Below are 23,907 nucleotides of genomic sequence, written 5' to 3'. Positions count from 1 at the left end.
TTTTGTGTCCTTACCTTTTCATTTCCTTGTCTTTGCGTCCTTTATTTCCTGTTTCTCTCCCTCATTCTGTTCATCCTTGAACTCTTCCTTCCTTGCAGTCTTGTCATTCATTTGTTCTTGGAAACAAGGAAACAATGTTTTTCATTGTTTCCTTGTTTCTCACGCTCTTTTCTTCCACCCTTCTATCTCTATTTTTTCCTGTTTTTTACTCCTTGTTACCTTCCACCATTCTGAGCTTGTGTCTTTTCTTCCTTGTCCCTTTTTTTTGCTTTCTTTCTCTTTGTCTTTCCTTCCTTTCTTCGATTCTTGTGTTCTTCCTACCCTCCTGCCTTTTGTCATTCATTCTATCCCTTCTTCCTTCTTTAAACCCTTCAATTTCTTCTTTTCTGTCCTTCCTTCCTACCTGTCTGTCAGTCAGTTAGTCTCTGGTATTTGCAGGTTTCATAAAAAAAAAAAAAAAAGTATTTTTGAAAAACTTGCCATAAATTCACAGGGAATGTTTTAATTTCAGCTAGAAAACTGAAATGGATGTAGAAAAGTATTTTTATTTTTTCTTCTTCTACACATAAAGTGTGTAGGACTCCTGCGAGGAAGCTTGTAGACACACAAGACTTCGAACTTGAGTTATTTGTTGAACATGTTATCTTTTGCAGTGCGGCTCGATAGATTTCTGGACTTCTCCCAGGAAATGAAGTTGTTTTTTTTTCGGTTTACATTTATATCTGTGATGTTGGAAATTGTTTTTAAGGCTTTCCGGGGTGAGCCATACAGTGTACTGACTCCTGTCAGATATTAAACATATCTTTAAGAATGTTTTGGGGGAAAAAAAAAAATCAAAAAAATCTTATGTTAGCTGTAATAAAGGGTCAAGAACTGTATGGTATATGTCATGCAAGGCCATGAATTTATGTACATGTATCTTTTGGGGGGGGAAATAAAATAAATTCTAAACATTGATTTGACCATTGTTGTCACAGCTGTTTTCCCTTTTTGTTGTAGCATCACATTCATTCTCCCTCATCATCCATTCATTCGTCCTCAGTACATGTCCAAACCTGAACCGTCCCTCTGATTTACAACCTCTCTCATTTTGGTCACTCCCAACAAAAACCTTGACATCTTTAAACTCTTCCGCCTGTCTTTGTATCAGTACCACTGTTTCCTGACCAAACATCACAGCAGGTTATGCTAATATTTCCGCCACTTTGTTTAAAAATATAATATTTAATACACAGGATTGGTTTTAGTATATATTTACTGTACGCTTTTAATTTGAAAGCAGCAATTCATCTCTGCACTCAAAACTTCTGCTAACGTTCATATGTTCTCCATTCTCTCTCAAATTTTTGTGTTCACGCTCCGATTTTCCTTGGTCTACCTGTGTAGTTTTTCAACATTTCCACTTCCTTTGGAGTGACTCTCAGGCAGAGTTGAAAAGACAAAAACCCGTCAGCTGTATGTTAAATGGTTGTCTTGAAAGGAGTTTTTCTGTCTATTTAGATTTTAATGCTGAAAACTGTATTCTGAGCTCATAGGTACCTTCTACAAAGTTCCCTAACTCCAGCCTCACTCTTCTTTAGTTCACCCCACCAGGGTTAGGACCTCCTATGGAGCACAAGACCACAACATAAAAAAAGCACATGACGGTTTGTTTTCCATTACATTTGTTGAGTTTAAACATTTACAGTTGCATGAAATGCTGCTTGTGTCATCATTCTTGCTATTTTAACACAGTTTGATTATGAAACAAAAGTCAAATAATTACAAATGTACAACTTTCATTAAGTATTCCGAGCTCAGTCTGCCAACGTTCTGATTTATTCTGGAAATGAAGTTACACCACCAGCAGACATTTGATGATTTGTCAACTCTGATGTAAACACGAGCTAAGAAACTTTTTTACGACGACGCTGCTTGCACATTACATTAACAATGTAAATAAAATATAAATATAAACGCATATTTCACAGTTTCTTATGAACAAAGACATGGCTTGATACGGAACATGAAAAGCAAACATGCAGTAACTGCAGTCCAACGCATCACTTTCAAACGGGCCGTTTCCACGGGAGTCACAGAGAAACAGACACTGCAGCTAAAAGCAGCTCTGTCTCATCCAATGTTATAAAATAATATACATTAACTACAGTCAGGGCCAGTTTAATGTACAGTACAAAAATGTGCCATAAGAAAACAGAAGTGAATCCCTGTGAAATCCATAGGAGGGTGCCACACAAATTCAGATTGTACTTCCTGTTGGGGTTCAAGTGTACTTCCTGTTGTGGTTAATGAAAACAGGGCTCTGTCTCTGTGGCCTGCCAGCTGCCTCTAGTTGAAGACCAGAGGGAAGGTCTTCCCTGCTGCACTAACACTTGGCACCAGGCTGCACATCAGACCTCTGGGGGAGGTACAGGTCTCAGAGCCTGGGATAAACAAAAAAAAGATTAATTCATAATATGTAAACACACAGATATATATATATATAGTGAATATATTTATATGTATGCTTTGATTGAAGAAAACGACCATTTATGCCCTTGTATGAGCTGAACCTGATTCCCTGGGGGATGGGCAGCAGACCCCTGTAACCCCCCCTTGTGGTTGCCACTGCTGGGTCACTGTTACATGGGCCTTACGTGTGGCTTTTTTGTTTTAACTCTGAGCCTGTTCTGTCTGGCATCTGTTATTTGAGTGATTTATTGATTCCACAAGTCTGATAGTAATGAGGTTTGGTGACAAAGAACTAAAATAAAGCTAACAAATTATTCAACATGGGTAGAAATCGTTACTCACGTAGGGCTGGGCTAGTTTGGATGACTTCCATCTCAGTTAATGAATAAAATAGTAACTTTTAAAGAGGCATCGTCTTCAGCAACTACCAGTTCTCTCAATTTACACTTTAGCTGGATTTTTTTCTTTTTTGGTTTTCAGCATTACAAACATTTCTTTGGCTTTAGCTGATTATTTATTTATTTACAATGTGTTACTTGTTGCCCGACAACTGACAGCACAGACAGGGAGGGGGGGAAGCGAGAAATGTGAGATTTACACCACCTGCTAGCTACGACTGGAGCTGGGCTGTTAATGAGAACCACTGTTGTGTTTGTGCTGCCTTCTTGTGGTCAGTTTTGATTTTCACCAGTTTTCCATTTCTAAGCAAAGCTGTTAGTGTTGTTACTGGTGAGAATATGACATCTATAATTGGCATTTTAGTTAGTTCTTTCTCCGTTTTGACATGACACCACCTGTCAATCAATCCAGTGGGTTTGTCAGCAACTGACCAATCAGCGGTCGCAATTTGTTCTGAAGAGAAACACCTGGAGGAGCTGAACCTCCGACGAAGTTGAGCGCTGCGGTCATCAAGATTTGGTGAAAAATAATTCGGAAAAAATGGTTAAAAGTAGTCAGTGGGGAATATGCATTTAGGACACGCTTTATCCAGAGAATTTAGTTCACAGAATATTTAATTTGATTTCTAAAACCCAGAGGCCGACCACCTGAGCGACTGAATACAGCAGTACTGATCAACGGCATCGCTGCCACGTGTCCGTCTGTATGAAGGTAACTGCATAAAAATCACCCTCTTTTTAAAAAAAAATCATTTTTTCATATATGTTGAATGGTTAAATCGAAGATTAATGCATAAAGCTCGATTCCAAACAACGTGTGTTGTGGCTACAAACGTAGAGTGTCTTTGTAAAACATACGTGACCTAAGTATTATGTCTGTGTCGACTCAAAACGTCCCTTCACATTCAGTAATTGCACAAGCTTTTTGGCGCTCCTTGTCTGTAATCCTTTACGGTCAGACCTCTTGGGCTTTTGACTTATGTCTCCGTAGTTTTCCACAAACAACCCTAATGTATAGCTCGTTCTACATATTTTATTATTTATTTTATTTTTTTGCCTGCCATCTTTGCCTTAGTGATGACAAGGCAATAATGTCTCATCAAATGACTCAGCTAACAGTGAGTTTCACTATCTCCTCTATTATAACTGTTTGTTTATTGGAGGTTCGCTCTACCTGAGGTATACTTCCGCGTGGGCGGAGCGATCTTGCAGTGGCGTGTTGTCAATTACTGATTCATTACACAATCGGGCAAAATCTGTGTATGGTGGCGTACTTCGGCCATTGTAGATTAATTTTGTACTTTTTAAGAAATAAATAAATAAATTAAGAAGCAAATATCAACCAAAAATTCAGAAATGTTTAGATTGATCTCAGAAATTTTTGAAAATGTTCTCATTTTCCAAGTTTAATTTTGATCTCAAAACTTGAGCTCTGCAAATTTTTTGACTTTTCAAACTTAGAAATTCTACTATTTTCTTTCTGGAAATTTTCAGAAAATAAAAATTTCACTAAATTTCAGATTCTTTGAAAAAAATGCACTACTTTTCTTCTCTATATACAATGGCCTTAATACACCATGGCAGCTGCTCCAGAGGCAGTGTTTACCTGCCGTGCAGCGATGTAGTTCTGACCCGGTGGTTTGGGTCGGTTCCCTGCTGGAGGTGGAGGAGGCGGAGCTCCTTTGGGCTTCGGTGCCTATAATTCGAGCCATACAGTTAGTAGTACATTGAGCAGCTGATGTACTGTCCTGCGTCACGAAGCCGTGGCGTTACCTGTCTGAGTGGCCTGGGCTGACTGATGGTATATTCCTGGGTGACGTGAGGCGCAGAGCTGCTTACTGCCGGGGCTTTTCTCTGCGTCTGTGAACTGTTGGGGAAGGAATTTGGTCATCATCACGACCAACAGCAAGAATAAAACCATCTGTGAGGTGAATGTCGCTTACGCTGGCAGGGTTGGGCGGCGTTTCGTCTTACACATGAACCCCACAACCCCCAAAACCAAGCCGAGGACCACCAGAATGACAGCCAGGGAGATGGCGATTTTTGCCCCTGCATGAATGAATCAGACATGAGCTTATCTGAATCCAGGATTTGTTGCTGATGAAACACCTGGAGACGGTTCTGACCGGTGGACAGAGAACTGAAAACATCATCCTTTCCATCGCAGTTAGGAGGCAACCAGCCGGGAAGACACTGACACTCACTCCTGTGATTGCACACCTGAAGAGAACACACACACGTTGGACAATGAACACACACACCATACTGTTTCACTCCAAAGTCTCTAAACCAGGGGTGCCCAAAGTGGGTCCTGGAGGGCCGGCATCCTGCATGTTTTAGTTCTCTCCCTGGTGGTAACAACCTTTTCAGCAGGTCAATGTTCTTCTAAAGCCTCTAATGAGCCACCATTTGATCCACATGCGTTAAACCAGGTAGAGAACTAAATCATGAAGGATTCAGGACCTGCTTTGGACACCCCCACCCTAAATCATCAACCTATTTAGTTAGAAAATGATTCCAGTTTAATTGAACATTTAAACATTTTCTTATTTTTCTGTAGCCACAGAAAAATCTGTCATTTCTGTAATTTTATCAGAATTGCATATGATAGACTAACACAAAATCTTGGATGTTGGAGATTTGGGAGGGAAATGATGTATTGTTTTTAAATAATTTCTGAAATGATGGAACAGAAAAAAAAAAACAACTATTGCTGTATTTGAAGTAAGTAGTGGAGCTGCTCTAAACTGGACCTCTGGGAAGACAGAAGCTGTCGGCTCCAGCTTGGTGCAGGTTGCAGAATGTTTAAACACAGTTGCTGTTTGTGAAAGCTGCCATGCTGGCGCGTACTCACAGCGTTGCCGGGGCATTTCGCCGAGCAGTTTGTGTTTCTGAATGCACTCTCCAGATCCATGCACTGGTTCTGGCTGCACACCTTGAGACACACGGACACACACTTTGAAGCTGCTGCGCTCACAGGATGATGAACCTAAAAACTCGGAAGAAGAATGAAAAACGAGTACCTTTCCCTCTCCACACACGGTGCCTTCATCCACCTGCCCGTAGTCTTTGGTGTAGTCGCTAAAGAACGCCGCCTTGCAGGTACCTATTCTGACCATTTGGCCGTAGATTGGGCTGTCATTGCCGCCCTGGCAGAAGAGCTTCCCACACAAAACATCTCTGCACAGAAAAGAAGAGGCTCATGTTTACGTCTGTCCCAGAATGGGAAATATCTCAACAAATTAGAGATGCACCAATCAGAATTAGTAGTCGACTCCAGTTTTCAGATGGCTTTGAGGTTTCATTTTGATTTTGTAATGGGCCATGGTAGATGGGGAAAAAAATTAGGGTAGATTTCTGCCAAAATAACCCCTAAATTTTGAGATTAATTTCAGAAATATTCTAGAAAAAACCTGGAGATTTTGGAGATTCAAAGTTTGGAGCTCTGGGATTTTCTTAGTTTATCAGGAAAGTTTGAGTTTTTTTCTAGTAGTATAATAGGTCACCTTTAAGCTTGATTTTGTTAAGTGGCAAAACTATGTATTTATTTAACTGTTTTTGCAATTTTTGTTTTATGATGTGAACTCCAGGACGAGTCCACATCATAAGCATCATATTACAATAATGGCTGATGGGGATTCAAATAAACAAACAAGCCTTTAAAGCTACTTATTCATTCATTTGCTGAAAAATAGAGATTGTAGTTGACCTGCACTTTAGGACAGCATTAATAAGATCCAATTATTTCATATTGGGAATACGGATCACAATCGATGTCGATGGGTTTAGTTGCATTTACTGAACAGCAGGTGATTTCAGGCCTGCCAGTCACCGGTCTGAGCCAACGACTGTGTCTGTCAGTAACTGGTGGTTTGTTTGGTGCATCACTAGAGTTGGGGATAATAACAATAATATAAGGACTGTTCTGAGACTTACTGTGGTTGGCAGGGAACAAAGTCTGTGTTTGAGAGACGTCTGCAGAAAGCATAGTAAAGTGCTCTGGTGTTGTAGTTGTAGCAGGATGAAGGAGCGTCATCGGCGGCTGGACAGACAAGAATCAAACCGTTTCACAGCCGATCTCGTCGTTGTTCTTCTCACTTTTGAACGTCGCCCGAAAGCAGAGCCGCTTACCGTTGCTGTAGATCTTCTTGCACTGCGCCGCCCTCTGTGGACACTGACCGTTGTAGCAGTAGCCCTGACCCTTATCGCACGGGAGCCCGTTCACAGCGAACACGTCCTCAGGACAGGTGGCGCTCGTCCCGTCGCAGTACTCCGCCAGGTCGCAGTCGTCCTGCTTCCTGCGGCACTCGGTGGAGCGAGGCTGGATCTGCGTGGAGCAAACCCCGTTAGCGCAAAACACGACGCGAACGTCTCTGGTGCTGATGGTAGATTTAAAGCATCCAGGCTTTTGCTGGACGCAGAGCTGTATGTTTTGTGGTGCAAGCCTTATCAAAAATGAAGAATAAGCTTCTTGAAATGCCTTCTATATTTCAGATCTGATGGCTCCAATGCATGGGTCATTTCTAATCAGGGAAATATTTATTCTATATAGATTTGAAAAAGTTGTGGCCAAAATTTCTACATTACTGAGATTGTCTTCATCTCATATTGGAATTTGTTTTATGATCTAAAACAGGAATGCCAAACTTATTTTCAGCCATATCCAGATCATGAATATCTGGATATGGCTGACATCGGTTGTGGCAGAGTTTATTGGTGAAATCCATCAATAACCTGCTAAAATATCAGTAATTAGCGGTCTCTGCCTTCAATAAGTACTTAAAATGAAATATTGAATATTTTTCTTACATTTGACAGTATACAGATAAAAATGCCTTGATTTGACTAATAAAAGAACTGCTATTTTGAAGGTTGAGGGCCACATACATGGTTATGGCAAGATGGGTTGAGTTTGACATGTGATGTGAAACATTTAAGCGTGACACAAAGCAACATTCCCCCCCCAAGAAAAATACTTTTTCATAAAAGAAAATGTTATAACTCAGAAAGTCCACAAGAGGGCGGCAGTGAGCCGAACAATTGTGTTGCTGATGTCCGTGGGAGAGTTGCTGTTAGGCTGAGAGGTGATGAATGACGTCGACTCACCTTGCAGTTGTCGCAGCACTCGCCTTCAGCGCATTGTGAACCTGCGGTCAGGGTGCAGCTGGTGGCGTTGCAGCATGGGTTGGTGCACTCCTGTGAACAGCAACATGTCTAACGTGAAGCGATGGAGAGTCTCTCACATGTGAAATGTTGCATTAAACCCCGTCATATTCTGTATCAATCAGTGTTGTATTTTGCAAAGTTTGTAGCTTTTTTTTTTTTTTCTAAGCGATTAGGGTAACGTTCAGTTGTGGTGAAGTTGATCTTTTCACTCCAGTCGTTTATAGAACAAAGGTAACGCTGGAAATGAATCTCGCTGAAATCTCTCAGTCCAGTCAGTCGCTTAAAACCTGGCTTCATGTTAGCAGTGTTAGCTTCTGCTCTGCATGCTGCTCCATCAGTGCTGCCCCAACAGGCGACCGACCGCAGCCGTGTGTAATTCTGAGGTGTGCTGCACATGCAGCCAATGAATACCATCAGAGCGAATAACAGGTCCAAGCAGAACTCTGAAAGGAATGTTCTGCTTTGCGAAACCGACTGTGAGGCGTTACAGGAAACCTTGATGTGATGCGTCAAAGGCTTTCAGCAGCCTTGAAATAACTGAAGGGCAGTTCTGAGGAATTAAATATAGCAGTAAATAAGAGTCTAGTGAGTAGTGATAATTAGAAGAAATAAAGACTAAACTAAACAGTGATGAAGAGAAAAACAAGCAGTCTGAGAGTCAGACGCTCAGCGGAGTGCCGCTGTCTGTTTCCTAGAATCACCTGCTTGTTAACGGCTTTAAAACAGAAACATGTCTTGGTTTGTCAGGAAGATTCCAGATCACGAAACTTCGACAACAACAGGAACTTCTGTCAGATTGATAAATGCCCCAACGTTGTTTTTAAATACTGAATCAAATCTATAAAGAAGTGATGAGTTTCATTGTGTTTTTGACATACACATGGAATACATATATTAAATTAAAAAAAACCATGATGAACTCAACAATGGAATTGGTCATTTTTCTGTCACAAGGTTTTTCCTTTAATCTGTCAATCACTGGAGACTGCACATCCTAATTTTCAATTAATTAAATATTATTTTATTTGTTTCAATTAAAAGTGCAGTTTTTGTGCAGCTTGTCTGAGCCTGAACGTGTAGCGTGTTCCTAAACGTCACCGTTCATGTCTTGTAACATATTTTTGTTTGATTTGAGGTCTGTACTGCTGCTGCTCCATTTAGCTGGTCTTCTTCCAGGAATTATCTGTAGCCTCAGGATATGGATAATTTCTAAGCTTCATATCCTGAACTGTTGTGTCTTAAGCAATGAATGCATCACCACACGCCTACAGGAGACCCACGTTGTTCTTTCCTTTTGCAATGCAACAATAACAGTCTGATTTATTTATATATATATATATTTTAATGATTGAGTCATGTCTACATTAAACAAAGGCTTCACTTTCTGTTTTTGAATAAATTTGTATTTAATTTGCATTAACACATTTTTAGTTCGGTTTAAGTGAGTATCTGCTGGCAGAGGTTTTGGATTTGAATATATTTCTTAATGCATTCAAAAGAAGTTCAGTGATGAAATTTAAATCTATTTTCAAAAATTCCCCCGATTTATTTGGAAATCAGCCTTTCAAGGAAATTATGGCTAAACTAAAATCTGAAATGTCCTCTTTACTGTGAAAAGCAGCATCGCAGTTTTAAGTCAAGCCATTTTTAATTTTTAATATTTATAGTTTTTTTTTTAAATAAAGGGCTATTTTTATGTACCTGCACAGAGCCACAGTCGCACTGCTCTCCTTTTTCCAAAAATCCGTTCCCACAGACTCCTGGAGCCTGGATCCTGGTGAAGTCTGGCTTGTCGAATATGCAGCTGGGGTTGCGGCTGGTCAGGTACCTCTCATAGTTGGCGTAGCTGCAGCTACTGAACGTGCGTGGAATATCATAGCTGGCAAGAACAAAGTTTTTTTGTTTTTTTTTTTGTTTTTTTTTAGCTCCAACGTAATATACCACAGACCTCAAGATTGCCCGGAAAAAATTTGAACATGGTTAAAAAAACAACAACCCAGAAATAATTAAAAATGTTTGTTAAATAAAATCTAAAAATATTTTGTGTGCAGGGTTTACAAAACAATGGGCCTAGCACTCATCCCTGAGGGATCCCAGTTCTGAGCTACAGAGTGAGTCAGTGGACCAGTCCTTACAGCTTTTTGTTTTCTCTGTCAAAACATTCAGGATCTAGTGGCAGCTTGGCCTGGTCTCCTGATCCCAGAGCTTCATGATGACGTATGATGATAAACATCTCTTATCAAAGTCTGGCTTCGTTACCACTAGTTTACTTTTACATTGCTGATTATTTCATTAGTAATTATAATGTGCCACAAGTTGTTAAAACAAGTTGTCTCCCCTCTAGTGCTACGACCAAGACACATCTATTGTGACTTTAGTAGATGTGTATAAAGTCACATCTACTTTAAATTGGTGCTGCAGTATTAGTTTGTTAAAGCTGCAGCACTCTGAGCTTTTCCTTACAGCCTCGTCGCCAAATCAGGAAAGAAATGTTCCAAACTCCAGTTATATTATAGTTTACACATTTGTAAATCCTCTGTTCTCCTTTCTGTTGCTTGTTTTTCCCTCACAACACAGACATGCATACACACACACGCCCACACACACACACACAGTGAGAGAACTGTACGTAAACAAGGCGATCTTTGACAGAATCGGTGTCTGACCTACTTTAACAAACACACCCTTTGAGGCAGCTGGCCACCTTTCCTTACCTGAGAGCTGGAGCCATGATGCAGCTGTCCCCAGAACAAGTGCAGGCACTGGAGTCGTCGTGACTCATGCCCAGGTTGTGGCCCAGCTCGTGGGCCAGAGTCGCTCCCACTGCAATGGCTCTGTTGGTGTGATCCTAAAGAGTAGAGTAGAAATATTAACTAAACTACAATACAGTAGTTTGGTTTCACATCAAATCATCAATTGAATCATTTAGTCAGGACTAAAGTGCTGGAGGAAACTATTTGGGCATTCATATTACTGGGTTGGCAAGCCTTTTTATGTCAAAATACAAAATCTTTGCAGAGTCATGATATTCCATTCTTTTCCAACCGTCGCAGCAGCTCAGTCTCAATAATCTGGAAACAATTTGGATCCAAATGATCCGTAGGGAAGACTTGGAGCTGTGTCCCTTAAACCAGTGGTCCCCAACCTCTTTAGTACAGCGGACTGGTCAACCCTCCCTAAATTTTCTGCGGACCGGGGGATGTGCGCGTTGTAAGGGCCGAGACCGGTGCCATTGTTTCTTACTCTACGTTTTTTTGTTGTTTTTTTTTCCCCACCAGGGGGTCTTTTGTGGGCTCTAGTCTCCCTTATATGACAGTAGGCTGACAGAAAAGGGGGAAGACATGCGGCAAATGTCGGCGGCCCGCGACGGCCGCGTCGAGGACTCGACGCCTCCAAATGTGGGTCGCGCTATCCCCTACGCCACCACAGCACGGCAGTTGTTTCTTACTCATTCTGCTGCACATGACGTAACCGACAGCATCCGGTTTAGGATTTTCAAAATAAAAGCTCCTCCAGACTCTACGTAGAATGGACATATTTAATTATTTCTTGCGAGGCCCGGTACCAATTGGTCCACAGGCCGGTACCGGTCCGCGGCCTGGTGGTTGGGGACCACTGCCTTAAACCATCCCAGCAAAACAGACTGCTAGCGCAGTTAGCTCCAGCTCACCTGAACCACCCCCACTGAGTGGTCAGAGCACACAGTCCCGATGTAAGCCAGACCCACAGTGGCTCCTTCAAAGTCGATCCCGCTGAAAGACATAATGAGGTTTTCCATCACGGCTGCATTTCATCTTCTACATTTGAATAAATGTAAACATCTACAGGAAATATGATTATTATAATTCTGTTTTGTACTTCCTGTCCTCATTTGGATGTAGACAAACTTGTCAGTTTCACCAATGGATGATTTGGTTATGAAATTTAATGCTCATTGTTTGGCTGCCAGCTGTCTTACAGTTTCTGATATTATTGCGTGGTTTATCCATGTCTCTTTAACATAACTGCACTGAAGTAGATGTGTTATGATGGATTCTGTTTTTTTTTCTTGGACATCCCTTCAATATGTTTTCAGAAATTCCCAGATGTGAACATAGGAGCCCAGATTATGACGCTGCTGCTGTTTTGCAGCAGAAACACGTTGCACAAGAGTCGTGTGGAAACTCAAAACATCTAACACATTCCGATCTGTTCAGATTGAGGTTTTCTAAAGGTGAACCTTCAAGCGCATCTTAATAAAACAATATAATTTATAGATATCAACTGCATTTTTTTGCCGTGTCACCCAGCACTATGTAGACTTCAACATGGCCATAAACATAACATTTTAAATGAACGGGAATAAAAGCTAAAAAAACTACTGCTGCATTGCCATTGACCTTACCATTGAGCAAAGTGGAATAATGAATATAAATTCACTTAATGGAAGCACACCAATTTTAAAATAATTCAAGTTTAAAAAAAAAAAAAAGCTTTTGCGTTAGGGTTGAGGTGGGTTTCCAGCAAAATTGCAGCCCATGTTTGCGTAGTGAATCTATAAAATACACAAGTTTAGCTGTTTGAGTTACTGAAATAACTGGACATTTTGATCATTCTGATTGGATAATACACCCGTCTTCATGCAACGTCCTTTCTGTTGCACAACACATCCGCAGTTAGAAAGGGATGTTGCTCCATTTAAGGTGACTAGAGACAGAATGACTTGTTCTCATAGAGGGGAGTCTGACCTGATGAGGTGAGCATTGTCGTGTTTGATCCGTTTCACCAGATCAGAGTTTCTCCAGGCCCTGAAAGCATCCAGGTTGGCGCCAGCAGGGTTGGTCACAGAGATCAGGTCGTTGTTGGACCAGATCTCCAGACCCACCAGAGCGATGAACGTCTTCAGGGGATTGTATCCCTGCAGGTCATCACAACAACAACAACAACAAAAGTGAACTAGTCAGTTTCCCATTCAACAAGCCCTACAGAGATTTTTCAATACAACGAAAGACAAATAATTAAGAGCAGTAGCCTGGATGACGTAAGCTGTCTGCTGAGCCATAAAATGATGTGCTGTGGAATCTGCCCAGGAAAGACAGCAGCAGCACTGACTCACCATGTTGACAAAGTTGACGATTTCAAACATCCTCTGTCTCAGCTTGTTCTGATCTTTGTCCATCTTTATGTACTGAAACAATATTTGGTTGCATAAGAAAAAAAGTTACGTCGCGTTCCCCAGCAGCTGATTGATAATGAGACACATTATGAGAGGCAGCCATAGTTTAGGCCACCAAATTAAGACTGTGTGTGTATGTGACTTTAAAACCTGTTTCAGCACTCTGCCTGACAGAAAACATTGAATGACGATGCTAATTAACAGAGCTGCTATTTAAAACAGTGAAGGAAGGATTGTAGAGCTCAAAGATAAAAAAAAAAACCCAAAACAAAACCTGATATAAAGTCCAGAAAGAGAATTAGTGAAGCCATTTTGCAGAGTCAGCAGATAAGTTTGGAACTCTTTCATTTAATTTTGAGAGAATTCAAACGGGCAAACTTGTATAAACAAAAGGAGAGGTACAAATTAGTAATAGTGTAGTTTTGTTTGTTTTGCTAATGATACATAAATGCATTTATATTTAATGTATTTTATCTACTTTGTCTGAAAGTATGCTAGAATCTTCAACTGCATGTACTTTTTCATATATACAGTACAGACCAAACGTTTGGACACACGTTCTAATTGAATTCAATGAGAAGGTGTGTCCAAACTCAAACTTTTGGTCTGTACTGTGTGTGTGTATATATCTATATTTAGTACACCAAGTATTGTATGAGTGAATGGTTTAATCATTTTCAAATAACCTACAAGATGTTTAATATCACAGTAAAATGTAAGATTAAAATTCTTACCGCTCGATTATCGGCTACAAGAACGAGTTCAATGTATTTCTGCTGCTGTAGAACAGGAACACCCTGAAACAGTCAAACACATTTTAGTTTTCCCGTAGAGCTTGACATCACTGTGGTTATTTCTATGACATTTTCTGACTGCCACCCAAAGTCACATTTAACCTCTGACAGCGAGACCAAGACATAAACGTGTACCGACCCCAGATCTGGAGCGGCTCCGGCCTGTTGGAGGTTCCATGTCTTCCTCCCAGGAGGTGTTTATAACGCCACACACCGCGGGCTCCATGTTCCCATCGTTTACGGTCGTCACAGCGTGGTCGCCCTCGTCGCCTCCAGAGAGAGGCTCAATCAGGAACCGCTGGGCAGACGTCCTGAAGTAACCCCTAAACCCATGCCATCAATTAGTTTGTGTGTAGGTAGCATTCAAGATGGCTAAGTCAGGTCAAGTTAGCTCAATTTTGAAAATATAATTGTCACTTAAATGGGCAGAATTTTGCTGTTTGGATTTTCTTCATTTTAGTTCTTGTCTACCTGAAACTGTTTGTGTTGTCAATAGGGAGAAATATGTGACTGTATTAACATGGTGTTGGTAACAAGATTCTCAACCCTTTTGTTTTTATTTGCATAAATAGAAATGGAAATAAAAACCAATTAATAGGAAAGAACTTAAAGACCTTTGACATTTTTAAATAAACTTCAAATGAAAAGACAAGTAAAAAAAATGTAAATCAGTCTTTTCAAAGAATAAACTCCTTCACAGTTTTATCCTTAGAGAGATGTTGGTCTCATTTCCTAGAATTAAACTAATTTTAGATACAAATCTACCAGATATATGCTTCACACAAAATGAAATTCCCCAAGTCAAAGAATACACCCAAATAATTTCTAATATTGTTTGTGTGAGTGTTGTTATGCTGTATTTAACCCAGATTGATTTATATTGATGGACACAGCTATAAATTTGAACATGAAATAGTGTAGCTGTTCAACTGAAAGCGTCCACTTTACACTAAATCAGCATTTCACACACATAACATGAATAGATATGTGGGGCCCTTACCTTAGTCCCTCACATGTACTGATGCTAGCAGACGACTCACTGTCATTGATAATCTTTCCATGGTAGTAACAGTGATCCTGACCAAGACAGAATATTAACAGGAATAAATGGAAATCATCAATGACAATTTCTTTTTAATTTCATTTTTCCAAATACATGTACATCTAAAATTATGCACACAGAGCTCAGACCCGCTTAAAAACACTTACAACATCATGTGGACTTCTGGTGACTCGGGTTCCGTCTTCTTGGTAGTAAGTTTCTGTGTAGTCTCGAGTTAGTAACTCACTGATGATGAGAAAAATAAAATCAAATGCATCATCTTTGTTCTATTTAAGGAACTGAAATAGTTCCTTTTATGACATTTAAGAAATGGTTTCTTAAATTCATCCTTGATTCTGAGAAAATGTGATGTTAATAACAAGAAATTTATGAAGAAAACTTGCACAACTGTGTGGTTTTGTTGGGTTTTTTTATACCACAAACAGACACACACACACACACACATGCATGTTTGTGTGGCTATCTTTGACTTTCATTCATTTCAACCTAAATCATACCCTTATCCTAACACTTACCAAAACTCAATTCACACCTTAGTCCTAAATCTGACCCCTGACCCAGAAACAGTGTTTCCCCTTGTGGGGACCAAAGCCTGGTCCCCACAAGGAGCAGTGGGTCCCCACAAGGCATTACAAACACACGCACACACCCACACACACCATCACACACTAAAGATTTACACACCCACGCCAGGGAAGTGAGAACATACTTATTTTTCTCAAGTTGTAACTGAATGTCTCTTCCTCCAACAGTCATTGCATATTTAATCATCTCTGGTCTGAGGTACTGAAGGGGGTAGAGAATGGAAAATTATTGCTTTCTGTTTATTTTTGTCATTATGAAATCCACACTCAGAACTTGTAAAAGTATACCAAAGAATCAGTCTACATGCAATTAAAGTAGGAAGATCTACCTCTGTGCTTCTTTTCCTTACTGCGTGAAGTCTGACAGGTCGAACCACCTCATAGTCTTTCCCCACTTCAAAGGTTGGATTGTGGCTTTCTGTGAACACACAAAAGAAGATGGATACACACACAGATCCAAATCTCTTCCCACCATAAATAAGGTTCTCCTCAAGCCATCAAAAGTAAATCAAGAACTCTAAGCCTCGTAAAAGAACATCAGAAGCGTAAGGCAGCTGAACACTGTGCTGTTTCAAATATCATACAGGATTGAGTTCAGAAAAGTTTTCATCCACATGAACCTTCACAAACACTCCCATAAACAACAACGACCACTGTCAGTCAGTTTGCTTCAAAACAACCATGACTTTCTGTTCGGATTTCAACATGTTGCCAGAATGTTGTTTTGTGTGAGTAGATATATAGGTTGAACGACTTTTAAATAACATATGAGAATATAAAGTTATTAAAACACCAGATGATACTGATTGCAGATCATGTCAAAGCAAGTATGTGGCTGTATTATATTCATCTGACTGTAGTTCACAGGACCCCAAATCTCCATTTTCCCCATGTACACAGGCAAACACTAATACAAAGTTTTCCTAAATCACCACTTTGTTTTGAGATTTTACAGTCATTTTAGTGATATCAAATTTTTTGTGTGGATAAAAGGCCAAAACACACAACAATTTCTTTTTTTTTTCCAAGATATCCCCTCCACGTCTTTACTTGGCTAACCTGGTACAAACCTGACCCTTGTATTAACGCTTTGCTTTGTCCACAAGGTTGGGGTTCGCAGCTTTTAAGGCAGGATTATTTCCTGGAGGCGTGGATTTAAAATTTTACCCAGTTGCTAATGTTACATGTAATGCACCAGAACGTTTTGAAGCTGCCTGTGGCGTAAACAGCTGTCTGCTACTGCGAAGAACAGTGCTGGTAATGTTAATTCAGTATTTGAATTTGCCAACACGGACTAAAAGGATTCGATCACTGAATCTACAGGCCACTAAACGAGACGTCATTATTCTCAACGTCTTCTGTTCGCCGATTGACCCAGTTGAAGTTTTAACGGAGAAATCCAGTAGATGTTGTTTGTAGTTCCCAAACAGGTTTTTCTCTCTCTTCCATTTTCCAAACATGCCTTGTCCAGCACTGGCATTTTCACAAAATGGTCCTGTAGCTACTGTTCGATTGTGACCTCACCAATTCATTCAGACCAATGTCAGGGAAGCTTTCTTGCGAAAAACACTGAATTAGTTGCATTTGTGTACAGCCTGAATTAGTTGTAGCAGCTCCGTGGTGGCAGTCATAATCCCATTTGTTTGCAATACCGATCTACCCCACTCTATCGTAAATGATTAATCTTTCCTCGTCCAACAATACACATCGTCCAACATGCTGGGAGTGTAAACAGAAGTCTTCATTTAGAAATGCTTATACTACTTAAAGTAGATACACTAGTTTCTACCATTTCATCGACAGAGCTGCCCCTACAACCTCTTGCCTCTAAAGATTCAGACTGCTTAATGCACAATCAATCCCTCTCCTAGCAGTTTGAATGTATTATGTTGTAAATATTTTTCTCAAGACAGTTTTGAATGAGGACAAACTCTGTCCTGGATTTCTTGTGAACTGTTTGTTAAAGTTGCACAGCTTGAACAGGAAATATATCTGGCAGGGTTTGTTGTCTTGCTGACGTAGAGACTCTAGCCCAGAGTTTGGCTGTAACCACTTCAGTTTTCTAACAGCGACAGTGATTCACAAAGAAATGTAGATTTAACTTGGCACACAGATGAACGGCAGTAAGGAGCCTTTTGTTTCTGGTTTTCTGGCAGGTCTTTGCTGCATTGATTTTTAAATATTTAAATCACGTTTTGTTTATCTACTCTAGACAACTCTTTGCATTCACTTCCTCTTTTCATTTTCGCTTGTCATTTTCCTCATTTTTCAAGCGCACACAGCAGTTTGTACTATTGGGATCACGTACAAGGATGGAACAGAATATGAGAAATAAAAACGAGCCAGCTAGCTGAATGCTCCTCCTTTTTTCCAGGAGCAGCTCCTCCACCGAGGTGCACTTTCCAAGCTACCAAGCTGCCTCACTTAACCCCTCCCCTGCGACTCCCCCACTCAGCTCCTTCAGACTATCCAGCAGCAATTAGCAAACACCCGGTGGAGCTTTGCATCACCTGATCTCATTAAAAGAGCTACTTCTCTGTTCAACGCTGTTAAAAATGTTGTTAAAGGGCTAATAGAGGAGCCATGTTGTAATGACTTTCTGAAGGCAGAGTTTCTGAGAGAGCAGGAGTTTTTAAAGGGACAGAGGTTCAATTTCAAGGCGTAAAATTACAAAGTTCAATTTCTTAAAAGAAATTTTACTTTGATATATGCAGCCTTTTTTACAATAATTGATGGTAACATACTTACTTTATTATGCTATAAAATGGCACTATTAGCTTGAAAATTACATAATACTTCCCCTTTAATGATTTGAGGGATTAATTTTCTGGACATATCATGCATCGCTCCAGTCTGCTGTCCATAGTGACGCCTTCCAGAAGTCTGATTTCCTCTACCTGAGTGTTGGCTGTTCCTTTTATCAATAGGTCTAGTTTTGACTGAATTTTTAATTTCTAATTTAATCTACATCTTATACTTTTGGTTTTAGACATATGCATAATATTTGGATCAAATTTACTATTCAAATTTACCTCTAAGCCTGTTCTGGTAAGAGCTTACCATATTTGATCAGGCGTAGTGTGTGCAAAAACCTCTTTTCAAGATGTTTCTCTTTTGTCTTTCTAGTTCCTAAATGTTGAAAAGAAATGAGTTTTGTCCCTGTGACGTATCAATGATGTTAATTCACAAGAGACCAGAGCAAACGATGGAAACACACTCTGCCACAGAAACCAGGGAAACTCCTGGTCCAGATTCAGGACTCCCTACCAGAGCGGAGCAGCTTTAAAATTAGTCACCAACTTCCTCTGTGTCACGGTTATCTGAGGACCTGCTGGCACCTGGGAGGGCAGAGGCTTTGTTGTCTGCCGCCGCAGCGTTTCATTGCTGTATTTACTACGTTCGGCTTAGTTATTGGCTAACAACATACACACTAAAACCCAAGAACTGCTGTTAAGTTTCGATATGCGGTAGGCAGTATCTCACCTTAGGGAACAGAGTTTCTCTCTGTCTGCTTGAGTAGTTATTACTTAATCTCATGCCCTGAGACTCCTCTGGGTCTTGTCTAAAAGTACAAATGTATGGACCGACTCCGATAGCTATCACTGCCTTTGATTCTTCCCAGATCATTTCTCTCCTCAAGACCTTGACAGCACAACTTGTTTGTCAGGATCAGAAAGCTGCATTCTGAAAGCCAAGGCTTTAGTTATTAATTAGCCTCGCTGCTGAATAGAGGTAACAGTATCCAGTCACTTACCTGAGGGCCTGAGCGAGGCGTTCAGGAAGACGACCAACAACAGGAGAGTTCGTGTCATTGTTGCAGTCCAAACTGCTGCTGATCTTTGCTCTGATCAGGCTTTATGTGGTCTACCTGCATGTTGCGCTGCTTGCCCCGGCAAGGCCACACCTCCTGGACCTCTGGGACCTGTCACAGACTCCTTACTGACAAGAATGCCACCCCCCCACCTCTCCACACCCCCAAGCGACTGGCCTGAACACGCCTCTGACTCCGGAAACAACTTGAGCGTTGTGGGCGGATTCAAACCTCCAGTCAGCTGTCTTTCACACCAAAGCTCTTTGGTTTTTAGACGTTAGGATTTTTTTCCCCTTTTTTTCTTCTTCTCTGTTTCTTCCTATTTTTGGTTTCTATTGAGGTCAGAACTAAGAAGTCTGACTCGCTTTATGTTATGACGGTGACTCGGCCGTGTTATTTACTTAATATGGTCATTTCCACACATTATTTTCCTCCATGTCATCAGCACAGCGGTGATGTATGCAGCAGATACTTGGAGTGGGCTCAGTCTGCTGCAGTTGGACTCTTCTTCCTTCTTTCTGGGTCGGACCCTCACCCACTGAACACATGCCTGGAGTCACAGCAAAGACAAATTGTCTGAAGACAATACGGCTAATGTGCGTCCTCTCTCTCTGCCGCTGACTGGGATGTTTCAGGACACAGGATGCATTATGTGCGGCACTGTACGGTCTCTACAGCAGAAGAGTGTCAGCCTTCTTTTTGATCTTCATCGAGTCATATGAAGCAAACTTCCTCCTCCTCGTTTCTGCTCGGTGACCTAATGTTAGCTGTGTAAATTTTAGCAATGTTCAGGAAACGAGACTTTTGACACTCAAGTTAAGCAAGTCATGAATGCTGGTCGTTCAACATCATTCAAACACTTTAAAATGCTTCTGTTGCTTAGCAGCACGATCCGTTAAAGATCTGCTATTGCATCAACCTTCCAGAACCTCCCAGGTCTTCTGGTTCTGGTTCTAGTCTGCATCCCCAAAACCAGAACTGAACATGGAGAAGCAGCATTCAGCTTCTATGTGCCACAAACTTCCAGACAACTGCAGAACAGCCCAAACACTGAGTTTAAGTTGTCTTTCTTTCAGGATTTAATTTTTATTTATTTTAATGTGCTGTTTTTCAGTTCTGTCCAAAGAGAAACAACCTGGAGCATGATGCTGCCACCACCATGGTTTCTGTAGTCGGTGCTCTTTTGAATGCTTGTACATAGATGTAACTTCCTGAAGGACATGTCCCCACCAACTCTGGCATGAAGGGGACAGTCGCCACCAATATTTCCTGAACCATTTTTTCTTTATGTGCCTGCATCTATGTAACTGCAGCAGCTGCACGTTGTATTCAAAGCATTAACAGCCAGGTAATGCTTTCTAGTCCAATCCACTAGATCACCGCTCAGTGATCTAGTGGATTGAACATCACGTGACCTACTGTGTGCGCTGTGGCTGTGCGCCACATGCGTTGTTGCTTTACATTGAGTCAGGAATATCGGTGGTCGGGGAAATGACACAATCAAGTAAAGAATCTGAGAAGGGGACGCAAAGTTTTGATATTGTTAACACAAAGATGGCAAGAAAACAAGGTCCAAAGATCACATTTCACAGCTCAGTGAAAAGCTTTAATTAAAAATAGATATATGAAGAAAGTGGAGACTAAGTTAGTTATGCTAGCTTAACTTTTATCACCTTAACATGTTCTCTCTGTTGTTTACCTCTAAAAGCCTTTCTCCCCTGTGGTTAAGACTGAATCCTCCCCTCTGAAGTCACTCCAGTATCGGAGCTCTGTGTGTCTGTGTTACCAGATGTTCTCCTCTCTCTAGAGAATGTCTGCACTGTCTTCACCTTTATACTCCTGATAGACTTTTATCCAGAGGAATCCATTTATCAGCATTAGTCAGAGTGTAATGCACTAACATAAACCCACCAACACAAGCAGAGCTGGGAGTTTTTTATTAATCAAACAGAATCCATCCAGGAAACTACTCAAGAGGAAGTAAAAGTCGTGACTTTATGTAGGAACCAGACTACGCTTTTGTGCAACACGTTTAATATGTGGAATGAAAAGGTTGCTGTAAAGGTTTGGTATAAACACGTCTGCATTCTTCTGCTCTGAGGCTCCTTGGCTCACACAGAATCTTATTAAAATTCTGACAAGTAAATCATCATGAAATGTTTTTGTTCAACTCGGTGTTATTCAATTATTTTCTGTCATCGCCTCCTAGGGATCATAAATTTTTTTCACGCTCTCCGTTCAACCTGCTAATCTCAAACAAAAATCTATTCTCAACTAAATCGAGCCATTAGCTGATATTAATCTGCAAGGGTTTAACTTTGTGTTGCAAGTTGGTGAGAACACACTGAGGAAGAGGGAAGGTGGCGCTGATGAACAGACGGATAATGCTATTTTGTGCTAAGAAAGACAAAACCTTAAATGTGAATCCCATCCAGTCTTAAGAAATAAGTTAGGATATTGATCCTATTATTATTGGAGTCTTGCACATAAATTTTGCGCAATATGTACAATTGAATAACTATAAAGTCTATGTCTATAAGGCTTGTCAGATTACTAGTAACAATCTTTTAACAGGTATTAGACAGATTAAGAAAAATCAATGTTAAAACATCTAATTGATGTTTAGAATGTATTTAACTTGGTGATGGAATCACAAAACCCCCCCCAAAACTTTTCAGTCTTATTCTAGTTTATGAAATCTGTTTCTATTTGCTCAATGATTACTTACAGTTGAAAACAGTTTCAAGATTCAGTAATATTTTTTTGTGAAGAATCATCACAATAATATAGTTGCCTATTATTGTCTCAAAAGTTCTCAAAAACATCAACAGCACTGGATTCCGAAAAACTCAAAATGTTAAGTGATTCAAAAAAGGGCGTGGCGTAGGAGATGGTGGGACCCATGTGTGGAGGCCTTGAGTCCTCGTCGCGGGTTCGACTCCCGGACCCAATGATATTTGCCACATGTCTTCCTCCCTTCCCTGTTAACCTACTTTCATATAAGGGACTCTAGAGCCCACAAAAGACCCCATGGAGGGGAGGAAAAAATAAGTGATTAAAAAAACCAGAAAGGTTTTGTTCATGTTGATCCATAGAAACCCACTTCAGCCTCTGAGGACTTTATCGATCGTTCTTCATCCCTGTTAGATTTACTGTCTGTTGTCGAGCAACGTTTGTGATCAGTGGATCCACGCGATTTTAAAACCCACAGAACCAGAACCAGGAAACTCCAGCCTAGAATGAACCCAGTTTGCTGACCTCTGAGATTCTCTTCCTGAAAAGAATTTCAGGCTGATTTACCTCACAGAGCCAGCGTGTGTTTAAGGTGTGGCTCCAGTCACCTGAGATTGTGTAAATGAGCTAATCAGGAAATGACAATGCTGACATCTTCATAGTTCTAGTGCATGAAAGAAAATCTAAATCTCTCATCTAATCATTTTGATATTCAGCTAGCTAATAAATGAAACTTTAGTGATCCTTACTGACCTACTGCTTAGATTTAATGTCAGACTGTAAAAACAAATGTTTTTTTTATAAGTAGAAGTAAATATGGAACTCCTCGCATGTTTTCTATGTGGTGCCGTTTGTAACGTTACGCAGAAATTAACAGAAAATATTTGGTTTATTTAGCATTTCGGAGAAAAAAAAGGTGTTTAAATATTTATTTGGGAACTAAAGATTAAGTTTGAAGACTAAACATTTAGCTTCCTAACTAAATATTTAATTTATTTAGGTGAAGTAGATATTTAGTTTGTATCTTTGACATTTGTAAATGTATGAATAACATGGTGAAAACATGGATACCAACATTTTGTTCTTTACAAAAGGCCAAATAAACCAAAAATATTGCTGCTACTATTTTTATTTTTTACAGTGTACCTTTACAAGCAGCAGTTTGTCAAACTATCAGGAAATGTTCTTTGTTCCTGAACAAAACGCAGACTGTATTCCAAAAACTGACTAGTATGCTCAATGTTGTTGCAGAAATTTCTGATCAAATATTTTCAAAGACTGATTATAAAGTCATCTGATTAGGTTGAAACTATCATATTGCTTGATAATTAGTAATTTATCCATGATCTGATCCAAGTGGTTGTATTGTGCTGCTTTGCTGATGCTTCCTAGCCTGTCAAAGTGCTTGAGAAGCTTTTATTAGTCACCTTGAAGCAAATTGTGACGGAGCAGCTCAGGTGGGGTGACGCTTTGACATGACTACTGTTAGCTCTGCACACCACAAACCCGGCCGTCTATGGAGAAATATTAAGAAAAAAACCTGAGAAACATGAAGTCAGCAAGTGGAGAAACAAACTCTGGTCGGATGAAACCACAACGGAACTTTTTGACCTTGCATGCAAAAATGACTAATACAGCACAACCTTCTCCACACATTGTCCTCATGGCAGGGGAAGCATCATGCTGTGGGCTTCTTTCTTCAGCAGGTAGAGGACAGCTGGTGATGACGGCACAAATGGTAATGGGAAGATA

At 40.3% G+C, this 23,907-nt stretch overlaps 2 protein-coding genes across 2 annotated transcripts in view; one reads left to right on the top strand and one right to left on the bottom strand.

Annotated features, from left to right (window-relative positions):
- Positions 1-1,651: 1,651 nt before the first annotated feature.
- On the bottom strand, positions 1,652-16,086 carry adam28 (ADAM metallopeptidase domain 28). Its single transcript, XM_044110732.1, is given in 22 exon segments — positions 1,652-2,423; positions 4,456-4,545; positions 4,623-4,716; positions 4,793-4,898; positions 4,976-5,069; positions 5,704-5,784; positions 5,873-6,029; positions 6,786-6,891; positions 6,981-7,176; positions 7,956-8,045; positions 9,717-9,894; positions 10,730-10,863; positions 11,686-11,767; positions 12,743-12,912; positions 13,111-13,182; positions 13,905-13,967; positions 14,104-14,287; positions 14,965-15,041; positions 15,174-15,252; positions 15,737-15,813; positions 15,941-16,047; positions 16,050-16,086. Coding segments are annotated over 22 exon segments (2,307 nt in total). The 3' UTR covers positions 1,652-2,390.
- The window catches only part of tcima (transcriptional and immune response regulator a), a 36,437-nt gene continuing 15,840 nt past the window's right edge, over positions 3,311-23,907 (top strand). The window contains exon 1 of the mRNA XM_044110737.1: positions 3,311-3,561. The gene's annotated coding sequence lies outside the window, so the exon portion shown is untranslated. The remainder of the gene's footprint in view (positions 3,562-23,907) is intronic.

This window comes from Gambusia affinis, linkage group LG03 (assembly GCF_019740435.1).
Source record: "Gambusia affinis linkage group LG03, SWU_Gaff_1.0, whole genome shotgun sequence".
Taxonomy (NCBI): domain Eukaryota; kingdom Metazoa; phylum Chordata; class Actinopteri; order Cyprinodontiformes; family Poeciliidae; genus Gambusia; species Gambusia affinis.
Note: the sequence above shows the minus strand (reverse complement) of the source record. Positions and strands in the feature narration are given on the sequence as shown.